The sequence below is a fragment of the Macaca mulatta genome, chromosome 16 (genome assembly GCF_049350105.2).
Source record: "Macaca mulatta isolate MMU2019108-1 chromosome 16, T2T-MMU8v2.0, whole genome shotgun sequence".
Classification (NCBI taxonomy): Eukaryota; Metazoa; Chordata; class Mammalia; order Primates; family Cercopithecidae; genus Macaca; species Macaca mulatta.
The window spans coordinates 1759037-1777500 of NC_133421.1; the positions used below are offsets into that span (position 1 = coordinate 1759037).

Here is an 18464-nt window from a genome sequence, read left to right on the forward strand (position 1 = left end):
AGGGGCTGTGGCCTGATCCAGGACAGGCACACAGCGAGACGGTGCTCCCACTGTGCCCCCTTACCAATAAAATCGTTGGATTTTCCAATGTCGTAATCCCAAACGGTGACCTCCAGGGACTTCTTGGCCAGGTCCCCATGCTTAATCTCGTAACAGAACTCCTGCTGGGCGGAAGGGAGCGTTCGGGCTGATGCCACGAGGCCTGGGCCTCAGCCGGCGGCCAGGAGGGGTATGAGGTGTAGGGCAACAGGGGGGATGGGGTGATCAGTGCTCAGGGTGGATGACGGGTGGACGCTCACACGTCTCGCCCACTTCCCTGAGCTCAGCTGGGGTTTTCAGGGCCCCCATCCCCTCGCCCACTTGTTCCTTGTCCCTGAGCCTGCTCTCCCCATATCCCGGGAGCCTCCTTACCGCAGAGGCACTGCCCGCCCCACAGTCCCTGTCGTCCTGGGCCTCTCTGGGGCCTGGCTTTGCTGACCCCTCCCTTCTGTGGGTCCCTCTTTCCCACAGCTTGTGGGACCCTCCCTTCCATCCGGGGTTCCCCTCACTCCCCAGAAGCATCTTCTCGGCCTCCCCTGCCCGCCTCTGGACCACGGGTGTGGCGTGGGCTCTACCCAAGGCCCCTCCGCTCTTCTTTCCTTCTTGTTCCTTGGGGGGAGTCGCGTTTCCAGCTGTACTCGCCACCTTGGGCTGAAGACCTTCCTGGGGTCCCACGGCGACTCGAGTCCCCTCGTCCCACACAGAGCTTCTCCCCCTCTTCCTCACCCCCTCTTTGCCCCGTGGCCTCCATGAGGAGCCCAGGACACCCCTCAACACTTCCCTCTCCCCAGCCCTACATCTGACAAGTCCTGCCAAGAGCTTTCCAGGGGTCCCCCAGCTCCCCTGTGTCTGTGGCTTGGTGCGGCCCCTCCCCACCTTCTCTGACCACCCTCCCCATCCCACCATGACCTTTTGAAAACCCAGCCACACCCCCACCGCCCTGGGGCAGGGGAGTGGCCTCCGTGAAGCTTCACCAGCCCCTCATACCTCGTTAAACTCCGGATTCAGGGTTTTTTTCTTCACCGCTGTCTTATGTTTGGATTTCTTGTCCACATCTGGCCTCAGGTATCTGGAATTACAGCCAAGGGACAGGCAGAGGATGGGGACATGCTGTGGGGTATAGATCAAGCCAGCAGGGATTCGAAGAGCTTTCTGTCCCTGGAGAGATTCCTGGACCCTTCTTTTGTCCTAATCATTGCATTTTCCCAACGCTGTTTTGTGGCAAAGGCGAGACATTGTTTTTGAGAAGCAAGTGGTCCCTTCATCCACCGCACTTCTGTTCACACACACGCTCCTGAAGTGAACCATGGTGGGGGGGGGGTCCCTTCATCCACCGCACTTCTGTTCACACACACGCTCCTGAAGTGAACCATGGTGGGGGGGCCTCCATCCCCTTGTTCACACACACGCTCCTGAAGTGAACCATGGTGGGGGGGCCTCCATCCCCTTGTTCACACACATGTTCCTGAAGTGAACCATGGTGGGGGGGGGGGTCCCTTTATCCACCGCACTTCTGTTCACACACACATTCCTGAAGTGAACCATGGTGAGGGCCTTCCATCCCCCTAGGGAAGGGATTTTTCCTCGTTTCTGGAAGCCTAATTTTCATCAGGCTCACGTTTCCCACCAGAACAGAGCTTTTAGCAGAGTTGGTCTCTTGTTCAAAGTTTTTTTTTTGAGACGGCTCACTGCAACCTCCACCTCCCGGATTCAAGCGATTCTCCTGCCTCAGCCTCTGGAGTAGCTGGGATTTCAGTCACCCGCCACCATGCGCAGCTAATTTTTGTATTTTTAGTAGAGACGGGGTTTCACCATGTTGGCCAGGCTGGTCTCGAACTCCTGACCTCAGGTGATCCACCTGCCTCAGCCTCCCAAAGTGCTGGGATTACAGGCATGAGCCACCGTGCCCAGCCTCAAGCTTCTTTTATAAAATAGCAGATTCGTTGAGATATAATTCACATACCATAAAATCAATCTTTCTGAAGTATAAAATGCAGTAGCCTTTAGTAGACTTGCAGAGTTGTACAACCATCACCACTACCTCGCTGGAGCTCTGAGGAAGGACAAGACCTTTCGTGCAGTAACAGGAGGCCACACAGATGTTCTTCCCTCCATAGCCATTCAGGCCTTAGACGCTGATGCAGAACAGCTGTCTCCCTCTGAGGCCCAGAGAGGTGGAGTGACTTGCCCAAGGTCACACAGCCGGCAAGCACAAGCGTGGTGCTTGGAAGCCAGGCTCAGGCTTCTTTCTGTGTGACAGGGAGGTCATGTGCAGGCTGGAGAAGGGGACAAGAGGTCCTCAACTTCTTTGCAAAACTCCCCCTCTTCCCGCATGGATAATTGCATGACAACTGCCTTGTCCGTGCTGAGCGTGCTCTGCGGTCTCGCCCACTACCAACTCCTTGCGCCTGGCACTGGGGGGCTGAACAAACATCTGTCCAACGAATACCTGAATCCCTAGAAGTGAAGGCACCACCCAAAGGCACGCCCATGTCTGGCTTATTTTGCCAGTTCCTCTCCAGGAAGGCTACACGGTTGACACACAGTGCCTGTGACAAAGCTGAATGCTATCACTTAAAAAATCCTTGCTGGTTTGAGAGGCAGAAAAGGATACCTCATAGTTGCTTTACTTTGCATATTTTAAAATTGTGACTTTCATGGCATAAATAATACTGGTTTATTATAGAAGCACTAGAAAATGCATATGGACAAAAGTTGGGATTAGGAGAGACAAATGAAGACATATGTCCACACAAAAACCTGTTCATTGCAGCTTTCTACCACCACCAAAAATTGCAAACAACCACACACCCTTCAACCGGGGAACTAATCAACAACGGAAGACCACTCAGCAATAGAAAGGACCAAACTCCTGGTCCATGCAACTGACAGATGAATCTAACGCATTTCTCTGTGTCAAAGCAGCCAGATTCACGGGGCTTCACAGACGCACTCTCTGACTGCTTCATGGGGAAATCTGGAAAAGGCAACACTATTGAGACAGAAAACAGGTCAGTGGTTGCCTGGGGCTGGGGAACTTTCTGGGGTCATATTCTTTATGTCGATTGTGGTGGTGGAAACAAGACTGTACCAGCCTGGACGATACAGCGAGACCCCATCTCTATCAAAAAACTAAAAATTAGCTGGGCATGGTGGTGCATGCCTGTAGTCCCAGGTATTCACAATGCTGAGGTGGGAAGATCGCTTGAGCCCAGGAGTTCAAGGCTGCAATGAGCTATAATTGCACCACTGCACTTCAGCCTGGACGACAGGGCAAGACCCTGTCTCTAAAAAAGAAAAGAAAACAAAAGAAAAACTCACTGGGTATGAATGATACAGGTTGAGGATCCATTATCTGAAATGCTTGGACCAGATGTTTTGAATTTTGATTTTTTTCATATTTTGTAATATTTGCAGTCTATTTACCAGTTCAGCATCCCTAATCCAAAATTTCAAAAATTCAAAAATCTGAAATCCCAAACGCTCTAACGGGCATTTCCTTTGAGCGTCATGTCAGTGCTTGAAATGTTTGGGACACTCAACCTGTACCTCAATAAACCTGATTTAAAAAAGAAGGTTGGGGAGATTCCCCGAAGCCCCCACCACCGGAGACAGCGGATTTCCTTAGTTACTTACTAGGCTCCTTGGCCATTTCGCTACGTATTGGTTTTGTGTCTGCTGTGAATTGTCCTTGGCCTGTTTGGTAACGGGTGAGGAGCAAGGACAGAAGCGTCCTGCATGCCCGGCCTTCCCAGGCCCCTGGAAGGAAAGTGGTTCTGGGGTCTCTGCGCCCTCAGCCTGGACATTGTGCCCATCTGCTGACCCCTCACTCAGCCACCAGACTTCCACAACCGGCACCAGCCTCAGCACGTTCAGCTATGCGCAGTTCCACCAGCCTCAGCACGTTCAGCTATGCGCAGTTCCACCAGCCTCAGCACGTTCAGCTATGCGCAGTTCCACCAGCGGTGCCCTCTGTTCTGCTTTCCCTGCCAGGAGCGCCCTTCCCTCCTCACCTGACCACTCCGCGGAGATCCCTCAGCACCGTCCCTGCGCACACCCTGCTCTGGCGCCAGCCCACCCTGCAAAGCCCCGGAGGCCTGCCCTGTGGCGTCGCTGTCTCCCTTGCTGTCAGGACAGTGGCCCTGGCCACTGGGGCTCATGGAGCCACCCTGTGCCATGTACCTCTGGCCCTTCTGCACAGCACCTTCCGCTTGCCTGTGGCTTCGAGAAGAAACCCCTTCTGGTTATACATAAGAGAGCCAGAGAAGGGAGTTGCCCAGGGTGGCACAGCAAGTTACTGCCAGTTACCGCCATTTTCACTGGCATGAAATGGAGATAATAACAGGGGCGACTGCACAGGCTGCTGGGAGGGTCACACTCAGCCTTCGCACCGCCCAGGGATATTACGTGTAACTCGACATGTCAGCGATTGTCACAGGCACTGTTACTCCTGGGGTTTTCCCACAAACCCTCAAGAGCTGGGCCTGGGGTCAACTTCCAGGGAAACTGGGGCAAGTGTCACCAGAGATGAGGTTTATAAAAATAACGGTGCATAGCTGGGCATGGTGGCTTGCACCTGTAATCACAGCACTTTGGGAGGCCGAGCTAGGAGGATCGCTTGAGTCCAAGAGTTTGAGACCAGCCTGGCCAATATGGCAAAACCCAGTCTCTACAAAAAATACAAAAAACAACTAGCCAGGCATGGTGGCACACACCTGTAGTCCCAGCTACTCGGGAGGCTGAGGTAGAAGAACTGCTTGAGCCCAGGAGTTTGAGGCTGTTGTCAGCTATGATCGCATCACTGCATTCCAGCCCGGTGACAGAGTGAGTCACTGTCTCAAAAAAGATAGGAAGAAATAACTTTGGGAGGCCGAGGTGGGCGGATAACGAGGTCAGGAGATCCAGACCATCCTGTCTAACATGGTGAAACCCCGTCTCTACTAAAAATACAAAAAACTAGCCGGGCGAGGTGGCGGGCGCCTGTAGTCCCAGCTACTCGGGAGGCTGAGGCAGGAGAATCGCTTGAACCCGGGAGGTGGAGCTTGCAGTGAGCCGAGATCGCGCCACTGCACTCCAGCCCGGGTGACAGAGCAAGACTCTGTCTCAAAAAAAAAAAAATTTAAAATAAGAAAAAAAAAAAAAGATATGAAGAAATAAAGAAAATAAATAAAAATAATAGTGCAGACAGAAGGCCTTGAGCCATCTAGCTTTGGCCCTCAGCATCAACCGCTGGATACGTCCCTCCCTGTCTTCTGGGGCACAGGTCACACTCCCTTCCAGGTCTAGGATGCAGCTGAGGGGTGCCCCTTTTACCATCTAACCTGTGCCCTCATTTCCCCTGCTAATTTTAGTGAGGAAAAGGCCCTTGGTCCATGAAGGGGCCTTTCAGAGATGGGGACCGCTGAGGAGACCCAAGCAGCAGCCCTCGTGTCTCACTCAGGGAGTCTGAAACAGACGTGGAGGTCTCAGGTGACGTGTGGCTCAGATATAGGGAGTGGCCCACAGCTTGGCGTGACTTTGAAAGGCCACGTGACCTGAGACGTGGCTGGCAGGTGGGACCCAGCTGCAGGAGTCCAGCAGCACCCACAACAGCCACCTGTGGCAGGGAGGAGCCTGTGGCACAGCAGACGGGCCCTGCCCAGGCGGCCCCCTGCTTGCCTGTGGAAGTTGACCAGACTGTCTGTCACAGCAGGTAAGACCCTGCTTTCTGGGCAACCCAGCAGGTGACCCTGGAATTCCTGTCCATCTGGCAGGTGAGCATTGAAACGGGTTTGAAAGTTTCACACCATAGGCTGGGCACAGAGGCTCACACCTGAAATCCCAGCACTTTGGGAGGCCAGGGCGGGCGGATCACTTGAGGTCAGGAGTTCAAGACCAGCCTGGCCACCCTGGTGAAACCATGTCTACTAAAAATACAAAAATTAGCCGAGCGTGGTGATGCATGCCTGTAATCCCAGCTACTTGGGAAGCTGAGGGATGAGAACTACTTGAACCTGGGAAGCAGCGGTTGCAGTGAGCTGAGATCATGCCACTGCACTCCAGCCTGGGCAACAGAGTAAGACTCTGTCTCAAAAACAAACAAACAAAAAAAAAAAAAACACAAAACCACACCATTTGGGCTTCAGATTGCATATCCTCCTGCAAGGATATATACGAATGAGATTCAAGTCAATGACAAGTCAGAAGAAAAAATACATAGACACAAACCAGTATCCTACTGTGTGTCATCTGGTGTGTCTTCAACAGCTGTCCATGTTATAATAATTCATCTAGTTCTAATTTATTCATTTTTAACTGCATAGTACTATATTCTACACATATGCCACATTTTATTAATCTATTCCTCTGAGGATGAATGTTTGGCTATTTCCAGTTTATAGCTATTACAAGCAATGCTGTGATAAACAGCTACCCACCCATGCCCAGGTTTCTAGGAAATAAACTTGGAAGGAAAATAATGCGGCCACAGGGCACACGCATTTCCCACGTCGACTGGATATTGCCAACTTTCTCTCCAATGGTTATTATGGGAGTCTCCTGAGCGTCTTCTCAGCATTCACAGAGCTTCCCCCAACACTCGGGTCTCTAGTGCACTGGATACTTTGTTTTGCTAAGTTGTTGAGGCTGGAGCCCACTTTAGTGTTTTCCACATAGAAAACCAGTAGCCCTGTGCGCTTTCTGGAAGCCTAACTTCCCCCAAAGATGCAGCAGGTCCTGGGCTTTGCTCCTGGAGCCTGGTGTGATCGGATTTTTAAAAATAACAGATTTTTTGAGACATAATACACATACTGTACAATGCACCCTTTTAGGTGTATAATTCAGTGGTTTTTGGTATATTCACAGAATTATGCAGCCATCATCACGATCAATTTTAGAACATTTTCATCACCTCAGAAGGAAACCTAGAACCCTTCAGCAGCCAATGCCCATGTCCCCTCAAGCTTCCCCCGGCTCCTGCAACCACAAATCTACCCTCTGCCTCTGTGGGTTGACCTATTCCGGACACTTCATAGAAATAAAGTCCTGCAATACGTGGCCTTCTGGATCTGGCTTCTCTCACTTAGCATCTTGATTTCAAGGTCCACCCACGGTGTAGCACGTACCTGCTACACTCCATCTTAGGGCTGATATTCCACACACCAATGCTGCACTCCTTCTTAGGGCTGATATTCCACTGCAGGGACAGACCTCATTTGTGTATCCATTTATCAGTGGATGGACGCTTGGGCTGTTTCCACTTTTGGTTGTTGTGAGTAGTGCTATGAACGTTCCTGCACAAGTTTTAGGATGGGCGTGTTTTTCTTATCTCTTGGGTATATAACTAGGAGTGGAATTGCCAGATCAAATGGTGACTCTGTTTAACTTTCTGAGGGACTATTGGCTGCTTCCCAAAGTAGCCATCCCATTATTGTCATGTTATTTTTATTTATTTATTATTATTTTGAGACAGTGTCTTGCTCTGTCACCCTGGCTGGAGTGCAGTGGTGCGATCTCGGCTCACTGCAATCTACACCTCCCAGGTTGAAGTGATTTTCCTGCCTCATTCTCCCAAGTAGCTGGGATTACAGGCTCCTGCCACCATGCCCAGCTAATTTTTTTTTTTTTTTTTTTGAGACAGAGTTTCACTGTTGTTGCCCAGGCTGGAGTGTAATGGCACGATCTCTGCTCACTGCAATCTCCGCCTCGTGGGTTCAAGCGATTCTCCTGCCTCAGCCTCTCAAGTAGCTGAGATTACAGGGATGCACCACCATACCCGGCTAATTTTGTATTTTTAGTAGAGATGGGGTTTCTCCATGTTGGTCAGGCTGGTCTCGAACTCCCGACCTCAGGTGATCCACCCACTTCAGCCTCCCAAAGTGCTAGGATTACAGGCATGAGCCACCATGCCCGGCTAATTTTTTTTATTTTTAGTAGAGACAGGGTTTCCCCATATTGGCCAGGCTGAGTGATCCATATGCCTCGGCCTCCCACAAGTACTGGGATTATAAGCATGAGCCACTGTACCCGGCCTAATTTATTATTATTTTTAACTGTAGAGACAAGGTCTCAGGATGTTGCCAAGGCTGGTCTCAAATTCCCAGGCTCAAGCAATCCTCTCAAGTAGCTAGGACTACAGGCACATGCCACTACACCCAGCTAATTTTTTTTTTTTTTTAGAGATGGGGGTCTCACTATGTTGCCCAGGATGTTCTCAAACTCCTAGCCTCAAGCGATCCTCCTGCCTTGGCCTCCCAAAGTGTTGGGAATGTAAGTGGAAGTCACTGCACCTGCCACATACAATTTTTAAAGTGACAGAAATATGATCATGGCCATGGGAATGGTGCCCCCAGAGCTGTGCCATGAGGAGTACCGGCCTCTTCATGGTGCCAGGATGTCCCTGAGGACTTAGTCCCCTGGGTCCTTGGTGTCCCCTGGGTCAGGGCCATTCCTCTGTCATCCCCTCCCTGAAGCACCTGCCTCTCCTTTCTGTGAACTGAATCCCTCTCCAAGTCTCACTTTCCCAGCATCTCCCTGTGAGCTCACACTCATACCTACCTAGTTTCTGGAGAGCCCCAGGCACTGACGGTAGTCACTGTGGCACCTGCGGCACCCCTCTCCAAAGGGTCGCCAGCTCCTGCCTGGCTCTCAGAGCTGCAGAGCCTCTCCTGACCAGGCTCACAGGTCCACAGCTCTGAGGCCCAGGTCACCTGGCATGGACCCTGAGTTAGTGTCTCTTCCCAGGACCCCCATCAGCCCCTGTTGGTAGAGCTGGGTGGACTCTTATCTGCATCTGTGGTCCCAGTATAGGGCTGGGCACACGTGGGCATTTGCTAAGGCCTGGCAGAGTTCCTCTGCCACCTCCCCCAGCCTCCTGGCTACCCCTGGCACTGGCCCCGCCTTCTGTCCCCTCCTCCGACCTCCTCATGGCCCCTCCTGGGCCCCTCAGTCACAGAGAGGCCTGGACATAGCATCAGGTGATAACTAATATCTGCATGACTCTGGGAAGCCACTCAGCTTCTCTGGGCCTCAGTTTCTCCATCTGTGAAGTGGGCCGGCCATGTTTAACCCCTGGAGTTGCCAAGGGAGCCCATCAGGGAACACGGCGCCCCTGTACCTCAAGTACTCCCTGGGTGCCTGCCACCTGAGACCACGGAGCCGGCACACGGACCTCCGTCCTTAGAGGCGAAGAGGTAGCAGGTGGTCACGCGCGCAGCACACTCACGTTTTCACGTAAGGGTCCGAGTAGCCGTTGGCGTCCATGGCGGCCAGGTGTGCGCACCGCACGATGCCCACCAGCAGGCCCTGCTTCTGCGAGCTGTACTTGAGGGAGATGAGGATGCGGCCCCGCTCCTCCAGGGACTTGTCTTCGGTCTTGTCCACCTGTTGGACGGGACGGTCACTCAGTCCTCACCTGCTCCCACCCCTCTCTTGGCCACACTTGGCCTCCTCTTCCTGAGCCCACCCACTCTCGCCGCTGCAGCCAGGCCCGGTCAGGGTCCCTGGTGAGTGGCCACACTGAACTCACAGGCCTTCTGTCCTCTCTTCCCTCCCAAGGGTTCTGCTGGGGGTGGATCTGACCTCACCCTCCCCGTTCTTGGCTGCATGGCCTGGGGTGCCCTTCACAGCCCAGCAAGGGCCAGCCCAGGGATCGGCAACTGCGGCCCGGGGGCCAGATCAGGCCCGACGCCTGGCTCTGTATGGGATGTGAGCTAAGAGTGGCTCTTACCCTTTTTTAAAAAAATTTCTTTTTCAAAAAAAAAGAGACGGGGTCTCACTATGTTGCCCAGGCTGATCTCAAACTCCTGGGCTCAAGGGATCCTCCCACCTTGGTCTCCCAAAGTGCTGGGGTTACAGGCGTGAGCCACCGTGCCCAGCTGGTTCTTACTTTTCAGAATAGCAGAAAGAAAAATGAAATGAAAAATATTTTGTGACACATGAAAATGATATGAAATTCACACTTCGGCTTCCATTAATAACACGTTATTGGAACACAGCCTTGCCGGCTCCTTGATGCCTTCTCTATGGCTGCTTTTGCTCTAAGGACAGAGCAGCGTGGCGGCCACAGACAGCATGGTGCACAGACCCTGACATGCGCTAACCGGCCCCTCACAGCTCTGCAGCCCCCAGCCTGGCGTGCTCGGCCTCCGCAGAGGGTCTTCCGCCAGGTCCTCCTCACGGCCCGCCCTGACTTTCTCTGGGGTCCCTCGGCTTTGAAGCCGGGTCCCACCTCCACACCTTTGTGCATGCTTAATCCACAGCTCCAGCACCCTCCTCTGTGCTCACCGTTGATAAATTCCTGGTCCTTCTGGGCCTGGGGGGCTTTTCTGACCCTCGGGGTGGGTTGGCCGTCCCCTGTGTGTGCCCACTGCCTCGGGTTTATCCTGCCATGGCCTGCGTGACCCCCTGCTTCCTCATGGGTCGGCCCCAACCTCTAAGTTCCTTGAAGTTCAAACTCTGCCTGTACATTTTTTTTTTTTTGAAAACCCTAGAGTCTCACTCTTGTCACCCAGACTGGAGCGCAGTGGCACTATCTTGGCTCACTACAACCTCCGCCTCCCAGGTTTAAGCGATTCTCCTGCCTCAACCTCCTGAGTAGCTGGAACTACAGTCTAATTTTTGTGTTTTTTTGGTAGAGACAGGATTTTGCCATGTTTGCCAGACTGGTCTCAAACTCCTGACCTCAAGTGATCCACCTGCCTCAGCCTCCTAAAGTGCTGGGATGATGGGTATGAGCCACTGCATCTGGCTAATACCTGCATCATCTTTAATACCTCAGGGCTGGGCAAGGGCCTGGCACTAAAGGCACACTGGAGGCTTATACTAGTGAAGGCAGGAGTGGAGGGACCCCTGTGTGTTCAACCTCACACAAGCAACTCCAGCCTGGAGGGTTCAAAGAAAGGCAGAAACGTCTGCCGATGCCAACGGAGCCTGGTGGATGGACAAGGGTAACCCTGGCCCCGGTCCCCTGAAGGTGCTTCCTGGAGCCTCTGAGGGTGCTGGACGCGGCTCCCTCAGGAGAGCCCAGGAGACAGAGCTCTGGTACTTTCCTCACCCTGGGGAAGCTGGGAGCCTGGTGGGGAGGCCACTCAGTCCCCTCCCCTGCCTCAGCAGCTGCCCGGTGCCTGCCTCTCAGGGCAGATCTCAGTTCCAGGCCTCCCCATCCCCAGCCAGACTGAGGCTTCTCCATTCCTTGACCTCCCAAGGCCACCTGACCTCTTCCTTCCGGCTGCTGTGCACCCAAACCCTCTCTCCGGGGCCTCAGACCAGCCGGACACACCCAGCTTGAGCCCTGTGTCCCCCTGGGTCCCCTTCGGACTCTGCCAGGCTCCTCTCCTGAGCAGGCCCAGCCACACCCTTTTACTCACAACTGTGCCCTGCCTAGCACCAAGTGAGTCCCTCTGGCTACATCCAACCCTTTCTGGAGACGAGAGTCCTGTGAGGTGAGCAGGGATGTTGAGCAGGGAGGACACACACGCCCCACCGGCCACCTTCACCACCTCCCACGCCCAGAGCAGGCATGGCTAATCGATCTCAGCGTTTGCCCTGAGCTCCAACGCCCCCTCAGAGTCCTTTTCAACAGTGCCCAGGCAGCCGTTCCCAGTGGATCAGGGCAGGCCTGTGAGATCTCGCCATCTGCCCCTCAGGCAGAGCTTTGTGTGTGAGGCCTCGAGGCACTGTGCTGCCTGTGTCAGTGTGTGTGGTGTGAAAATTAGACAATATAAACCAGCAGGGGCCGGGCACAGCGGCTCACACCTGTAACCCCAGCACTTTGGGAGGCCGAAGCGGGCAGATCACCTGAGGTCAGGAGTTCAGGACCAGCCCGACCAACATGGGGAAACCGTCTCTACTAAAAACACAAAAATTAGCCAGGCGTGGTGGCAGGAGACTGTCATCCCAGCTATTGGGAGGCTGAGGCAGGAGAATCACTTGAACCCAGGAGGCGGAGGTTGAAGGGAGCTGAGATCGCGCCACTGCATTCCAGCCTGGGCGACAGAGCGAGACCCCAACTCAAAACCACCACCAGCAAGGACATCTTTCGCTGTTTTTTCAGGGATATTTTCCCTGTTTTTTCAGGGCTGGGATATTGTGCTTTGGGTTGTTTCATATGAAGACCATTGGGTATTGCTCAGTATTGACTTAAAACAGACAATGTTCGCAGACTGTAGATTCTAAATGTACCACCAGAGGCCTGGCACAGGGGCTCACACCTGTAATCCCAGCACTTTGGGAGGCCGAGGCAGGAGGATCACCAGAGGTCAGGAGTTCGAGACTTGCCTGGCCAACCTGGTGAACCCGTCTCTACTAAAAATACAAAAATTAACCAGGCATGGTGGTGGACACCTGTAATCCCAGCACTTTGGGAGACTGAGGCAGGTGGATCATTCGAGGTCAGGAGTTTGAGACCATCCTGGCCAATATGGTGAAACCCCGTCTCTACCAAAAATACAAAAATTAGCCGGGCATGGTGGCACAGGCCTGTAGTCCCAGCTACTCGGGAGGCTGAGGCACGAGAAGTGCTTGAACCCGGAAGGTAGAGGTTGCAGTGAGTCAAGATTGTGCCACTGAACTCCAGCCTGGGTGACAGAGCAAGACTTGGTCTCAAAAAAAATAATAAAAATTTTAAAAAAGTATCACCAGAATGTGGCTTTACTGCCAGGGGTGTATCCCAAGCTGTACTCCTGTGGTCACTGTGAGTCCCTGAATGGCACCAATGAGCTGGTAGCGCACCCAGTAATGCCGTGATCACGGCCATGCACAGGGATGCACACGCTTTCACGAACACACACCACACACACGTAGACACACAGTCACACACAGATATGTACTGACACATGCTCTTACGCACAAGTCACACACAAGCACATACCCACACGGTTGCTTCCAGTGATCAAAACTCAGGAACACTACAGTAGGGCTGGTGTTGCCTTTTCCTTCTTTCTTTTTTTTTTTTTGAGACAGAGTCTCCCTCCTGTCACCCAGGCTGGAGTGCACTGGTGTGATCTTGTCTCACAGCAACCTCCGCCTCTCAGGTTCAAGCGATTCTCCTGCCTCAGCCTCCTGAGTAGCTGGGATTACAGGCACCCGCCACCACGCCTGGCTAATTTTTGTATTTTTAGTAGAGATGGGGTTTCGCCATGTTGGCCAGGCTGATCTCGAACCCCTGACGTCGTGATCCACCTCCCTCGGCCTCCCAAGATGTTGCCTTTCTTAAGTGACATAGATCATATGGAAAAACTGGGTTACCTGTGGTGAGTGACTAATAATAAACCAGAAAAGGTTATACCCATCACACGAATGTCTGAGTGGGAGAGAAGGTGACAAGGGAATAAAATTGGATCAAATGATGAAAAAACAACTGGGATTCTGGGAAGAAGCCCTGGCCACAGGCTGACTCACCCCCCGGGCTTGACTTGAGTCCACATTCCCAGGCCCACTGGGGCTGGGTACACTGGGGACAACCGCTGGGCTTCGTCCTTCTGAACTTGCCCCTTGCCCAGCCTCTGCCTGTGCCCTGAACACTGGGAGGCTGAGGCCCCGGCATTTCTCTTGACCCTGGTGGCACTAGGGACTCCTGGCTTCATCAGCCCTATGAACCAGGTGAAGGCCAGGCCAGAGACGAGGGAGGGTGGGGAAGAGGGACATAGAGGCCAAGACGCGGGAGGGCGTAGCTGCTGGAGCAGGCCAGGGGGCACAATCTCTTCTGACATAACGTTCAGACAAAGGCCATTCTGTCTCCTCTGAGTATCTCACAGGCACTCAAGTCTGACACGTTCCAAGCACGCTCCCTGAGAGTCCCGTCCACCCGTGGCCCCTGCTACGGTCCTCTGAGTGCCGCGAAAAGCCCCTCAGGCTCCGGTGGCTCCGGCCCCAAACCTCGGACCTGCCCTTCCCTCACCCAAGGATGTCCTATCTGCCGCCCGGACATCCGGTTCAGAGTCAAGCTCTCCTACCGCCGCCAAGGTCAGGCCGGGGCTGTGCCCATCTCTCCCCATCTCCCCGGGCCTCCTGCCCTCTCCTCCCGCTTCTTCAAGCCATCCTGAGCCCAGGCCAGTGAGGCTGGTAAACTGTCATCCCCCGCACTCCCTCAGCTTCGCGCCCTCCCGTGGCCACTCAGAGTGAAAGCCAGGGTCACCTCCACCCCCCTGCCCCTCCACGCTCACCTCCTCATCTCCCCTCCCCTCTCACTCTGCCCCTCAGTAGCCCCACCACGGGCAGGAAGTTCTGCCTTCCCAGCACCTGCCACCGAGCCAGGCACACAGCAGGCGCTCAATACTCCTCTCACCGGCAGCTGCTTCTCCAGGCAGATACTGAAGGTCTTGGTGTGGTTGGCTTTCAGCTTCTTCAGGGGCACGCGTGTCTCCCCGATGAACTCATTGTGCCGGAATTTGTCCTCGTCGCACACAGAGATCCTGGGTTGGGGGTGAGAGGCACAGCCAGCGGCTCGGACGCACGGGGCGTGGGGGGAGTGTGCGCGGGTAGGGCCAGCCCTGGCTTGTCCTGCCCCAGGCCCTGCCCTGGTCTGGGGTGGGAGACGCACGAGATGCCTGGGCCCTGACAGGGCCAGAGTGTGGCATGATGTCAGGTACTGTCCTCCCGGACAAGTGTCCTCAGGTTGGAAGAGGGGACAGGAGAAGGTGGGGCCGGTGCTGGGAGGTGGGGAGAGCCGGTTCTCTGAAGGGAACCGGCGCCAGCACCGGGAGAGGCCCCAGGAAGCACCTTCAGGGCACTGGGACCAGGGTGACCCTTTCCATCCACCAGGCTCCGCCGGTGTGAACAGACCTTTCTGCCTTTCTTCAGACCCCCAGGCTGGGGTGGCCTGCATGAGGCTGAACCCACAGGAGACCCTCTGACCCTCCGGTCCCGCCTTCATGAGGACAAGCGGGCGGGGTGGGGGAGGGGCGGGCGGCCGGGGCCTCGCCTACCGCAGCGTTTTGCGGATCATGTCTTCGTCTGTGATCCCATAGTAAGTGAGGGTCTCGTTCCACGTGGGGTTCAGAGTGTTACGGAGAGTTTTTGTTCTGAGCTTATTTGCCTGGAGAAGAGAGAGATGATTGTATGAGCATCGAAGGGTGTGTCAGACAGAACAACGGCCCCCAGAGATGGCCACATGCTCATCTTGGAGCCTGGGAATGTGTCATCAACACGGCCAGGCGGAGCTGAGGCTGCAGGTGGAGTTACGGTTCGTAACAAGCTGACATCAGAACGGGGAGATTATCCTAGACTGTCGGGTGGCCCAATGTGGTCACAGGCTCTTCACAGCAGAAAGGGCAGAGAAGAGAGTCAGAGTGAGACGTCACCAAGGCAGGCGGCCAGAGGGATGCAACGGGGACTGCTGTGAGGGCGGAGGAAGGGGCCAGGAGCCCAGGAGGGTGGACGGCCTCCGGAAGCTGCAAAGAGCTAGGACATGGGTGGGCTCCCCAGGTTCCAGAAGGAACGCAGCCCAGGGAGACCACGGTTGGACTTCTCACCTGCAGAGCAGGCAGAGAATGAGGGAGGCTCATCCAAAGAGGACTCCACCTCCAGCCCGAGGCCATGGGGTGGGGTCTGCAGGAGGCCTGTGTGGCACCGGATCTCCTCCCCAGGGCATTCCCTTCCTTTGCGGACTGTCCCCTCTGCCTGGAACCCATCCTGTCCTCGGGCCGGCTCAGGGTGGCCTCTCTGAGCTGGAATATTGCGGCCACTCCCTCCTCCTGTGCCAGCGACTCTGAGCTCCTCGTCTGAGTCGGTCTGATGCCTGCCACGCCTGGCCCAGGCTGGGAGGTCAGACAGTCCGGGCTTCCAATGCCGGCTCTGTGGCAGCATCAGGGTTCCCGCTGTGGAAAGGCCATGGGATCCCTCTCTCCCGCTTGTTTATAAGGAGACTGCTCTTGATAAAACACTGGGGAAAATCCTGGGGACTTCCTACAACTCGGCAGCCAGGCACTGCCGGCTCCAGTCCCACAAATGAGGGGTCACTGAGGTCCCACGTGGGGCACACTTCCCTGGTCACACTCGCCCTCGGCCCTCACATCCCCGAGCCCCTCTGGCAGCATAAGGACGTCGAGGCCCAGCATGGGGAGCCCATTTCTTCCCCAGGAGTAGGTGGTGGGGCGCTGCCGTTTCTCCCACAGCCCTGCCTTCCCGAGGGAAGGGGGAATGGTCCCTTCTGGGGTGGGCCTCCTGGATGGCTGCGGGCCCAGGCCTACCCATTTAGGCCCCCAAGTCAACTCAGACTCTGCCCCATGAAATTAAACATAAAACAGCACTGAAGTGCACGATGCACAGAAGGAAGTCTAATTAAGTTCTGATTTTCCACAGCTCGAGGTCACCTTGATGCTTTTGTTTAACAGCAATTTCTCTCTCCTCTCCTAGATGCACCTGTTGTGCTGGTGCCCTTTCCACACGTGTGGTCGGACTCTTGGCGTAGGAATGAGGATCCTGTGGTCAAATATACTGGGCAGATTCCGCCCACTTCATCCCCCTTACGGAGAGTCAAGGAACAGCCCATCAGCATGTTAAATGCTCTGATAGGTCCGTAATAGTAACCTCCAACTGAGAATGCGTCTTATAAAATGCTGGCCTGGAAATTCTGGAATTCCCAGATCAGCAGGCAGGTAACGCTGAACGGCTGAGGTCCCACCAGCTTGCTTGGGCTCTGAGGGGAGTGGCAGCGGTGGGCCTCCCTGGGTGTCCCCAGCCCAGTCCAGGCCCCAAAGCCAAAGGACCAGTGTGCACTGCCTGAGGTGGTGGGGGGGTGCCGCTGGTGGGCAGGCCTGGGTGAAACCCCTCACCTTACTGGCTCCTGGCAGCAGGTGCAGCTTGACGTAGGGGTCTGCCAGCCCATTGTGGTCCATCGGCTTCAGGCCCTGGGCAGAGAACAGCAAAGGGTGTGAAGCGGAAATCGGGGAGATGGAACGGACAGGGCCTGCAGGTGCCGGGTCCATTCATGGCCCCTTTCACAGAAGCCCCCAGGCCCCACCCCTCCAGATGGAATGAGGATGGCTCGATGCCAGTGCAATCTCCCCTCCCCAAAACATCCCGGCCCAGGGCAGCTGTCATGGGGCCTCCGTCAGGACAGACTTTTTCTCTTCTCCTCATCCGGGAAGCCACATGGCTCACCCTCCTCTGAGCCTCCCTCCCCACCCCGCTTTGGTCAGGTCCTTCCATCGTCCTGACTCCCCTCCCCCATCTTCCCAGCATGGCCTCCTGAGTGGTCACGCCCCCCATCGACTCTAAATCCACGTAACCCCGGGACACGGTCCGAGACTAGGCCCCATTTCTGGCCATATTTGCCACAACTCCCAATCAGTCCACAGAGATCACACAAGCGGACTGGCCACAGAGGGTCCCTCCACAAGATGGCTCCCCTCACTCACTCTGGTTCTTTCAGAAAACCTCGCCACGCGCGCACAGCCAGAGGCACGGACAGACGGGGGCCTTGCTGACCTCAGCAGGCACCTGTCTCCGAAAACTGCATTTATTTTCTTCTGGCATGGTGCTCAGGATGCCGGGAGGCAGCCAGCAACCCCAGGACAGGATTCAAAGGTGCAGGGCCAGGCTCCTACCCAGCAGGGTCCAGGAGGCGGCGTGGCTACCCACACCAGGCCCATCTCCAAGGGGAGGCTGGGGCTCCCGCCCAGGCCCACCCCACCCTGCTTCGATGGAGCTCTGGGGGATGCGGCTTCCAACCACCTACTTCCCTGCCACTGGCAAAGGGCAGAGGTCTGGGGGCCTGGCTGGCTTGGGTTCCAGGCTCAGCTCCTGTGTTCACCAGCTGGGAAGTGGATGAGTTACTAAGCCTCAGCTTTGTCATGTGTAAAAGGGGGTGGCCGGGCACGGTGGCTCATGCCTGTAATCCCAGTGCTTGAGCCCAGGAGTTCAAGACCAGCCTGGGCAACACCGTAAGACCCTGTCTCTTCAAAAAACTAAAAAATTAGCTGGGTGGGTGGCAAGTGCCTGTGGTTCCAGCAACTAGGGAAGCTGAGGTGGGAGGATCGCTTGAACCTGGGATGCAGAGGCTGCAGTGAACCGTGATCGCACCACTGCACTCCAGCCTGGGTGACAGTGAGACCCTGTCTCAAATTTAAAAAAAAAAAAAAGGGCAGGGGTATAATTAATAGTCCCACCTTCCTAGGGTTGGAGTGAGAGGGAGGAGACCGTGTGGACACAGGGTCTGGCAAGCAAGGCATTTGCTCTCTTCTCTGCATGCCAGGCACCTGGGAGATGCCGGAGAAGTGGCTGAGGTCCAGTGGGCGCACCTGAGCTGTGCCCTGCACTGTGACGCTGCCTCTGGGACAGGGCCTGGCTCAGTGGCCCAACATGTGCTCAAGGTGGCAAGGCTGCTCTTCCAAACTCAACTCCCTCACCCTGGCCTTGCGCCTTTCCCACCAAGTGCCTGAAGTGCGGAGTTCAGGGAATCTGGCGGCCCAGCCTGACCAGGGGGTGCCTGACGGCTGTGTCTTATT

The 18464-nt window shown here is 55.2% G+C and overlaps 1 protein-coding gene across 4 annotated transcripts in view; it reads right to left on the reverse strand.

Moving 5' to 3' along the window:
- Positions 1-18464, reverse strand: part of DOC2B (double C2 domain beta) — a 54291-nt gene that overhangs the window by 3633 nt on the left and 32194 nt on the right. For 2 of the 4 annotated variants that reach the window (XM_077969737.1, XM_028835823.2), the window contains exons 3-8: positions 16791-16865; positions 14943-15052; positions 14303-14429; positions 9242-9399; positions 1027-1108; positions 65-161 (exon numbers count right to left, since the gene is read on the reverse strand). In XM_077969737.1, coding sequence (XP_077825863.1) covers positions 65-161; positions 1027-1108; positions 9242-9399; positions 14303-14429; positions 14943-15052; positions 16791-16865 — 649 coding nt within the window. Of the gene's footprint in view, positions 1-64; positions 162-1026; positions 1109-3206; positions 3327-3675; positions 3799-9241; positions 9400-14302; positions 14430-14942; positions 15053-16790; positions 16866-18464 lie in introns of those variants that run through there. The other 2 variants (XR_013405879.1, XM_077969739.1) reach the window with 2 other exon arrangements.